The sequence below is a fragment of the Barbatula barbatula genome (genome assembly GCF_947034865.1).
Source record: "Barbatula barbatula genome assembly, chromosome: 17".
Taxonomy (NCBI): Eukaryota; Metazoa; Chordata; class Actinopteri; order Cypriniformes; family Nemacheilidae; genus Barbatula; species Barbatula barbatula.
The window spans coordinates 18,804,589-18,815,242 of record NC_136780.1 but is presented as its reverse complement, the minus strand read 5'-3'; the positions used below and the strand labels follow the sequence as shown (position 1 = coordinate 18,815,242).

The 10,654-nt window shown below is 37.6% G+C and overlaps 1 protein-coding gene across 1 annotated transcript in view; it reads right to left on the bottom strand.

Annotated features, from left to right (window-relative positions):
* Positions 1-2,171: 2,171 nt before the first annotated feature.
* Positions 2,172-10,654, bottom strand: part of ncoa6 (nuclear receptor coactivator 6) — a 28,221-nt gene continuing 19,738 nt past the window's right edge. The window contains exons 11-15 of the mRNA XM_079479015.1: positions 10,544-10,591; positions 10,100-10,130; positions 9,708-9,749; positions 9,276-9,421; positions 2,172-2,589 (exon numbers count right to left, since the gene is read on the bottom strand). Coding sequence (XP_079335141.1) covers positions 2,537-2,589; positions 9,276-9,421; positions 9,708-9,749; positions 10,100-10,130; positions 10,544-10,591 — 320 coding nt within the window. The 3' untranslated portion in view covers positions 2,172-2,536. The remainder of the gene's footprint in view (positions 2,590-9,275; positions 9,422-9,707; positions 9,750-10,099; positions 10,131-10,543; positions 10,592-10,654) is intronic.

The following is a 10,654-nucleotide window of genomic DNA, read 5'->3' as shown; positions in this document are numbered from 1 at the left end:
ATCAGGGGTAAGCCAATGGGACCAGCATGCCAAGGTCGTGGGTTGGATCCCAGGGGATTGCACATACTTAGAAACACTAATAGATAAATAAAAGGACGTGAGCAGTGAGTCTATCAATCCAAAAAAAAAACAGAATAGGGCTTGAGCCCAAATATTTTTGCCAAACAAAAGGAAAAATGTACCCTTAAGAACATAACAAAGAATATATCTCAAATTAAAAGATGTGTGCCTTGTTTTAATGGGCACACAAATCAAACCAGTTTACAAGGAAAAAATAAGTGTGTTAATGTCTCATCATCATTACCACAAAAAGGGCACAAATTAGGGATGTCAACATATGGACACGCATTCAATTAATATATTTGATGCAGCATTTTCATGTGAACTTCTTTGGTCTTGTTAGGTAAGAAATATTCATTTATACTCGATCAATCAATATTATCTATTAAAGCGGCCCTTCCTCAAGGCATAATTCGGTCTCCTTTCTGAAAAATCTGTTTATTATTACATCTTGTCATAAACATTAACGCCATCCAGTAACAAAACAGACTCCTTTATATCTTTGTGTCTATATAAAATATGGCCTTTGACCGTTTGCATAAGACCTGAGGGAATTGCTTTTAGTAAACTGTTATTTAAAAGGAATGGGAGGATTATAGATGGTCATATAGCGTTCATAAGACAGGACATTGCCAGATTCATCAAATAAAGAAAAAATATGAATAAATCCTGTATATTAAACCAATAAGAGTATATATATATATATATATATGTGTGTGTGTGTGTGTATGTATATCCATATTATTCCACAAATTAGTTTTGTGAGGAGAGACATTGTTGCAAAAACACAACTTCCATGAAAGAAGAGCTTGCTGATGAAAATGAGTTAAATTATTTTTTACAAGTAATTACATTTCAAGATAAATTTGATCAAAGATATAATTGGGAATCAAAAACCACATGGAATTTGGGTTAATTCTTCTGCTTAGCCAGTTTATCTAAAAAGTATAGATAGTGTCATTAAAAATTTATGGCTTCCAGTCCCCCATCACTTCTACCATTTGATATCACTGCTTTTTTAAGTTTATAAGACCGGTTTTTAAATATAAATCAAAACATAGTTTATTGACTCCTTTGATCGTCTGATCATTAATGAATAAAGACGCGAGAGAGACCTTCCGCTTTACATAGAAGAACCCTACCATAGAGAGAGAGGTCTCTTCATAGCCAAAGACTGAATATATATTTTGTTACCTTAATTCGACTTAGAAAAGTTAATATGTTGTCTGGCTGCAAAACTTTGGGTAACACAAGCAAACGAAAACACATCAACAATTCTCTCACAAATTAAATATAGTGGACAAATGCTTAATTTGTAAATCTGTAGTGGAGAACTGTTTTGTACTGTAAGAAATTAATTGCACTTTAAAATAGTACAAAGCGCATTCTCCGCAACTTATAAAAAAAGCATCTTATATACAATAGTGTTTTTGATTCGATACTCATGGGGGCCCCGTGGTGGTGTAGGGGGCCTACGCAACCTGCTTAGTCTATATGTCACTAATCGTCTGGGTCACAAGACATGAATCTGCACATTATGAATGAACATGAAGAGCAGACACTAGCAAGAACAGTCATCAATGAACATTAAGACTATCAGCTACACACACCATAAGATTCACAAGTACAACTGCTCTTTGAATAAAGGATCTACCATTTGTGTCATTATATTTATTTTGTGATGTTATTTTTAACAAATAAACCACAATATACAGCACAATGCATCAATCTGAATCATTTGCAGCATAAGTTTCCTATCATGCCCATAAGGAATAAAATATTAAAACAGAAAAAGTCAACTGAAGACACAAGGGATGAATGGATGGAGGAGTCAGAAGTATCTTTCACATCTTATTGTCTGTAGACTTTTTAAATAAAGCAAAACCCTTTGCAGTTGGGCGACTTCAGTTTAAATGAACTATTAACAGGTGAATTACACATTACAAAAGTCTTAATTTAATAATTTTTATCATGTCTTTAATTTAAATTAGTATCAACACTTAAAGAAAAATCTAGTGAATTTGTGACGCTTTCCTATTAAGAAAAGCACACTTTGAAAAGGAGTTTCACTTAGCGTGTTTTAGTGGCTAAAGAAGAACAAGGCAAACGGCCACTTGTAAAAATAGTTTAATGCATGTGATCTGGGGCCAAACAGAGGTGTTGACATTATTTAAATGCACCGCTAATTCATCATAAGATAAAAATTCTGATCAGGTCTCATTATTATTATCATCATATAGTGATACTACAGACATGATTTTACACTTAGTCAGCATCATGTGATTAATCCAGCACTTATCAATATTAATTATAATAATAAAACAATGACATACAATACAAACACATCATACACAATTCTAAATATCATCTAGTAGCCAGGAACAAAATACAGTTTTAGGATAAAAATGCTGTACATGGTTATCTTACGAGGAACACAAGAGAACAAAAAGTACATTCACAAGTTAATTCAGTTTCATTACTTCGACTTCCTTCGTTTTGCCTGGGTGGGACTCGCTCCAGTGTTTGATTCTTGAAAGACAGAAAGGGAAAGAAAATTGTAAATGTTTTCTAAATGTTACAGTCCTCGAAGAACTGTCTAAGCATACACAGATTTTACTGCTTTAAATCCAAGCTTGATAAAAGTTCTGTTCTTCACTCATTATATACATGTCCTTTGAACTGGCTGCAGAGCAATTGTTTTTAGTATTTGAATAAATTGGCCACTTTATTAAGTACACCTGTTTTACTCTTTGATAACATAAATCAGCCAATCAAATGGCAGCTACTCAATGCATTTAGGCATGTCCAAGCTCAAGACAATGAATACAAATGTCTAATCAATCTGCTGTAGATCGATGTTCGAAAATCATCGTTGTAGTGAGGTAGGCGGGACGAGAGCCGGGAGTCACGGTCTCGTATCATGGAGGAGATCAGGAGCATAAGAGGACGAGCGACCGGACCGTCAGGGAGAGGACCAGGCCTGGCTTTTAGTTATGGTTTGTGTGTGTGTCGCCAGCAGATGCCTGTGTGGGGGCTGCCGGCTGTCTATTTACGTTTATATTTATTTATTAAATATGTTAAATGTTTGCCGGTTCCAATCTCCTTCCTTCCTCTTATTGAATCTTGTTACAGTGGTGGCGAAACCCAGGAGGAAGGAGAGACGTGCTGTCGGGGAGTCCTCGCCTCCGAGTGGCCTTGCGGTGACGGAGAGTTCAGGCTATTTGCTGAGGGTGAAACTTATACTTAAGTATATCACATACAGAAATCGTTGTTGAACGCACCGATATATTATTTTTATCGGATCATTCTGTATTAGCCCTCAGGCTGTTAGCATTACTAGTCTGTTTACTGCTTAACTTGCTGTTCTCATTATCGCATCACTAATGGCTATTGTTTCAGACGTGTTTGTACCTCAGAGTGTAGATAAGGAAACGCTTGCACCTCAGTCGGAATTGGAGGCTGTGGAGAAGCAGATCCAGGATTTACTTGAGAAGCAGACATGGCTGCGAGAACGTAAAACGGTGCTGGAAACATCCCGAGCTGACACTCGCAAATCTGCAAAAAGTTATCGCGTTTAAAATACTTCTACCACTTCTACTCTGCGTGTTTCTCTGCACATAGCCCAGGCTTCGAGAACCCGATCAGCCAAAATAAAATGCACACCCACAGCGAAAGCCAGAACCGGTTCGATGACTCAACTGCCGCCACCAACTTCGAGATCCCGACCAGGAACCGGTTTGCCGCCCTCTGCGAGACAGAATGCAATGCTGTGGTCAACGGAGACTCGATTGTCCGGAACGTACGCGCTTCCTCCACTTAAGGTGCGCACTCATTGTTTTCATGGGCGCTCGTGTTCTTGATGTCTCTGCGCAGGTACCTGCGATCCTGAAGGACGACACTAATGTCGGAGCTGTGGTCCTGCACGCGGGGGAGATGTTTAATGTTTCTGCTTCCAAATATACACTCACCTAAAGGATTATTAGGAACACCTGTTCAATTTCTCATTAAGGTAATTATCTAATCAACCAATCACATGGCAGTTGCTTCAATGCATTTAGGGGTGTGGTCCTGATCAAGACAATCTCCTGAACTCCAAACTGAATGTCAGAATGGGAAAGAAAAGGTTATTTAAGCAATTTTGAGCGTGGCATGGTTGCTGGTGCCAGACAGGCCGGTCTGAGTATTTCACAATCCGCTCAGTTACTGGGATTTTCACGCACAACCATTTCTAGGGTTTACAAAGAATGGTGTGAAGAGGGAAAAACATCCAGTATGCGGCAGTCCTGTGGGAGAAAATGCCTTGTTGATGCTAGAGGTCAGAGGAGAATGGGCCGACTGATTCAAGCGGATAGAAGAGCAACTTTGACTGAAATATCCACTCGTTACCACCGAGGTATGCAGCAAAGCATTTGTGAAGCCACAACATGCACAACATTGAAGTAGATGGGCTACAACAGCAGAAGACCCCACCGGGTACCACTCATCTCCACTACAAATAGTAAAAAGAGGCTACAATTTGCACGTGCTCACCAATATTGGACAGTTGAAGACTGGAAAAATGTTGCCTGGTCTGATGAGTCTCGATTTCTGTTGAGACATTCAGATGGTAGAGTCCTAATAATCCTTTATGTGAGTTTATAGAGACCATATCTGTCCCCGAATAATACTACAAAATAATAATTTCAGAGAAAAAAAATCTGATTGTGATTAAACCTGAAGACAATGTAATAAACAACCAAAACCAATTCATAAAGTTCGGCCTAGTTAATATTAGATCACTAAATTCAAAGGCAGTTATTGAAAATGAAATTATCACAGACAACAGCTTTGATATACTTTGCCTTACCGAAACCTGGCTTAAACCAAATGATTATTTCGGTCTAAATGAGTGTACCGCACCAAGCTACTGTTATATGCATGAGCCACATCCAGTTGGTCAAGATGGTGTCACAACAGTCTTTAGAGACTTTCTTACTGTACATCAGAGAACAGAGCATAAATTTAAATCATTTGAAGTGCTTGCGCTGAACATAATTGTTCCAAACGAAAGTAAAAAACATTGCTTTCTTTTACATTGGCCCCCTGGTTCGCGGACGTCTTATCGGACCTATTGGTTAATGTTGATAAAGTACTAATTGTCAGAGATTTTAATATCCATGTAGATAGCGCTAACGATGCACTAGCACTGGCGTTTACAGAACTACTACACTCTCTTGGAGTAATACAAAACATCAAAGGACCCACTCATCGATTTAATCATTTACTAGACCTGAATATATCTCACGGAGCCGATCTAACCAATATAGATATTATACATCAAAGCGACGATGTCACCGATCTTATAACATGTACACTGCAGGAATCGGCTGTTTAACTCCATATCGACAGGATAGAACAATTAGCACGACTAATAAAGATAGTTTCTCAAAGTGCTTGCCAGATTTGACTCATTTAATAACCATACCAATAAATACAGAATCGCTCGATAACATGAGCAGCAAATTGGGCACTATTTTCTCTAATACATTAGAAGCTGTCGCACCTATAAAGTAAAAAAAGATCAATGAGAAAAACAAAGCACAATGGTACAATAGCACCACCCACGCCCTTAAAAGAGAAACACGTAAACTGTAGTGCAAATGGAAACAAACTCAATTAGAGATCTTTAGAATTGCGTGGAAAGAGAGTGCACATTAACAAATAAACAGACATCAGCTGACCTGGATATTTCGCCGCACCTTGGTAGCAATGAATTCATGAAATTTAACGTTTCAGAGAACATTTACACCTGGTTGCACGCTTATGCGCATCTCCGCGAGTTAACACATGTATAGCCTTTTTCTGACAGAAATTGCCGTGTCAATATTAGAATCCTATGTCTCCTTCAGTCTCACATGGACGTGGAAAAACTAATGCAATAGCCTACAAATTGCTCTAGATATTACACAATTTCAAAACAGTAATAGTCCTATTCTATATTATTATTCAAGTCTGATCATGTCAGAACAAGCTTATAAATAGGCAGAATCCAACACAGCACAAGCATAATTATTAGGTACATTGATTTTCAGATCATATTTTTTTACATTTCTTAATAATTGCTATAAAGTGTGTATATAATTATTTATTAGCAAAGGCTTGAAGTTACAATGAAATGTTGTAAAATACATGAATACTGATTTTTATAGAGGTTGAAACAGTAGGATAAAGATTAAAGGTGACTCTTAAAGGGATATTTCACTACCAAATCAAAATTTCCCCGTGTTTAACTCACCCTCAAGGTATCCTAACTGATTATTCTTCCAGAAGAAAAGCATATTCAGATTTATAATTCAACGTATCAGTTTACTTCCAAGCGGTAGAATTTTCTGAAGCTTCAAAAAGTGCATCCATCGATCATACAACTGCTCGACACGGCTCCATGGTCTTAAAAAAGGTCTTGCGAAGTGAATCCATGCTTTTCTGAGTGAAATTCTGTCATGAATTACTCACCATCTAGTTGTTCCAGACATGCATAAATATCTCTGTTTGGTTGAACACAAAGAGAGATATTTTGAAAAAATATGAGCACCCAACAGTTCTGAAGCACCATTGACTGCCATAGTAGGAGAAATGTAAATGGTAGTCAAAAGTCCCCCAGAACTGTTTGATTTCCTACATTCCTCAAAATATCTGTTGTGTTCAACAGAACCTAAGATTACAAACTAAAATGTCCTACTATGGCAGTAAATGGTAATTCAGAAATGTTGGTTGCTAACATTATGCCAAAATATTCAGTGTTCAATCGAACAAAGAAAAGTATACATGTCTGGAACAACTACAGGCATAGTAATTCATGACAGAATTAAATTTTTTGGGTGGAGATACCCTTTAAGAGAAATATCCATATCGACAGCACTATTAACCGTTGATGTCTAGCTTCCGTCATCTCTTTAATGTGCGTGAACCTAGGGCTGGGCGATTAATTGAAATTACGTCGGTTAGAGCTTCTTAATGTCGGTCATTTCAATTACTTTTAATATCCTTTAATATCCATTTCGACACGTGCCGCAATAACTAACTTTTTCCTTATCAGAGCAAAAGAGACTTAAAATATTCTATATATTTTGGGCATACACATACATGCAAGACATTATTAGAAACTGTAAGTTGTGTACTTTTATGTTTGTACGCTTACAATAACATCAAAGCGTAAACAAGGATGCGTTATCAGCAGTCTCCACTCCGCTCAAATCCCAAAATCTCTACTTTTAAATGACCCGATTCAAATGGATATCATATATTCTGTGTTTATGCATTGAAGACAGGTACAGTTCATACACGATATTCTTCCAGGTCTGCTCCCATTTAGTAATCACAACTTTTAGTCCAAAAATGTATATTGGATATACTGAAGCACGTTTACTACATATTTCTTTAGACAGACTGATGAGTTTTAAGCTCAACTATTCAAAACCGTCGGTTTCTTTCACGTGACAGCTCTTAAGACGGCAGGTCTGGTGTCTCCGGGCAGGGTAATAAAGAAAACAGATTTCTCACTACACATGCAGACGGCTGATGTGTGTTGCTTTTTTTCTACAGTCCTCAGTTGCAAGAGGAAATGTTTCAAAAAAAATAACACAACATGTCTATTATTCAAAATGTTCAATAAATAACCATAAATACTTTGTATCTTCTGTGATTATCTAAAAATAACATGATAAGAAATGTTTCATTAGAAAAAATACCCCAACTTTAGTTTACTCTATTTACTCTACAAAGGCATATTTACTCTACAAACCTTGTCTGTGCTTTATGCCGGCAAAAAACAAAGAAAACTAAACAAAAATGAAATATTCTTGCAATAATCGTGATCGAGAGAAAACGTTCAAGTATTCTAAATTTAGATTTTAGGCCAAATCACCCAGCCCTACGTGAACCAGAGGCTTGTTCTTTCGGCAAATGTGTCGTAAGTTCCGGTTAATGAACGCTGCATTTTCCATTTTTGGCCAATAGGGGTAGCGTCTACTCTGGTGGGAGATTGTCACCTTCATGGTGCCAATCAAGCCTCTGGTACACTCGCATTCGAGAGATGATGGAGGCTACAGAACAAAAGCTACCGCTGCCTTGAGTGCTGCCGATGGGGAAGGGCATTTACATATGAAACTAGTTTGCAATATTTCCACCAAGGAGAGTTTGAACCTTCAGTATTTAACCACATGTACTATGAAACTTCCTTATTCATGACAGAAGGCAACACATTACATATCAAATATATATTTTAACAGGTCGGGTCCAAATCCTATTACTTTGGGTCCCGGGTCTATGGAATTATAAAAAATATTAAGAGTCGATTAAAATTCAGCACTGTTTGTGTTTTGTAACTTAGTTTCAACTGGTAAAATTAGGTGAAAAAAAACACTAGCGAGCTCAGTCTGGGCATTATGTTATAATGACATTAATCTTCATTTAACATATCAGCAAGTAAAACAAAATGGTAAACATTGTGAACACGCAGCGGCACGTTTAAAGCCAGTGCGGGCATAACCTGCTTGTTTTTAAAGTGCAACGTAGTTTTCAATTTTAACTATAGGCTCATTTACAAAGATTTACAAAGACCAGGTACAGATTCCCGCTGGGCAGACAGAGTTTATGATTCATTATTATTTTTAATGAAAATATACTGTTGCTTATATGAAGATGATGGAGCTGTTTCACAATCATCACGTGACTCGCTGCGGGCTGCAAATCACGTTTGCCTGGAACAGTTGAAGCTTGCGCTGTATAGTGCAGATGCGACTGATTTTATTAACTTGAGAAACTGCACAACTTTATAGCTGCACAACTGTGTACAAATAGAGCAGAGAGTCTGAATAAATTTGACATCATTTTTGTCATCAGGAGGGTCTGCTGTCATCCGGTCCGCATGCAGACCAATTTTTGTAAGGAACGCATACAACTGCGTATGTGTGAAAACATTTTTAATTGCCCGAGTCCACTAGGTGATGTACTGCGCATGTTTCGAACTCGTCTATCCACGCTTATCTGCGGTTGAATATGCTCAAGAAGCTGTTCGGATGTGTTTGTGCGCGAGACGGACGCTAAAATTCAACTAGCTGTGAAGGCAAATGGAGTTCCAAACTAGTGAGGCACACCTAATAAAGTGGTCACCAAGCATATAATTTTAGAAATCTTTGAAGAGCAAATATTATGCTGACTAGAACTTGAGATGGCACCTTTTCCTGTGTTCGACGAGGCTGACCCAGGCCTAGCAGTCCTTTTTCTCTGGCCATTGTCAGATGCATCCTCTTCGGGTTCCTTGTCCGTCCGTGAACTACGTCGACTAGGGCCTTTTGCTTTTTCAGTGGTGGCCCTTGTATCCCTAAAAGAAACAAGAGGGGCAATTAGGACAAGGACAAAAAAATTACATAGAATGTATGGAAGCTGACTATTAAACAGCACTCTATTTCCCCTCGGATTTGGAAATCAACAGTTGGTCTTAACGCTATAGTAAAATGCCACATGTAGCACACCTGTACAACTGAGGAATTTCTAATTGCTGTTTTTCCTCATCTAGCACAGATAACGTCCGTCCATTTCATGGCCATGTTTGCTAAAATGGCCACGCTGCCCCGTGCAGGGAATCTACAGGGTTGGTACATACATACCTTGGGGCTAAGTTGACGGGCGTCTTTCTTTTCTTTGCCCATCTGTTATAGAAGTGGAAAAACAGCGGTAAACTGCTTTGACGTTGAACAGCATTTTTTTCCTCCTCTCCCAAATTTGAGTACAGATCAAGTCAAGGATTGATTGCAATCATTCCATTTGGTTTATTAGCGTCTTCACAAGGCGAGTAAATTCAGATGAGCCAATTACTCTTTGACTTATGAATAGAATTAACAATGAAATTAAGCATATTCATATTAAGCATCAGGTAATCAAGAATTACAAAATATCAGCACAAATTAGAAATGGAAACACAAAATGGATAACACAAAAAATGGTGACAATGAATTTTAAGGTGAGTGATTGCTTGTGAATCAGATCCATGTTGCCTTACCCTTGTTCTGCTCCAGTGCTAATTCCTTGTCCTGTAAACAGAGACAATTTTCATTAGTTGCACTTGTTCTTCATAGATATGTATGACTGTTATACATAAGGTTTACACATTAACATTACATTTAGTAATTTAGCAGACGCACTTATCCAAACCGACTTACAAATGAGGTAAACACTAGAAGCAATACACTTTTACATGTTTGTTTACACATTTTCATAGACTACATCCCTGAGAGTAGGTTGAAGCCAATTTGATTCAGATCACAAGAGAGATGGTCTTGGTCAAAGACTGTTTCCTTCCTCAAGAATTTTTGATAGCAATTTTTTTTATCACAAGGTTTGATGGATGATCTTTTACTATGCCAAAACAGTTACTATATGACTGCCATTCTTTTGTGTTTTGTTCATACAAGCTTTTTGTATCATTAAACAACAAATTGGTTACCAGCTTGGTCACGTAAAGGTTGGTCATCTTGTGCAGCTTCAGCATGAGCTGTAAGATTTATGTTTACAAAAAAAGTCATTAAAATCTGCCAATTTTTTGCAACAATGAATA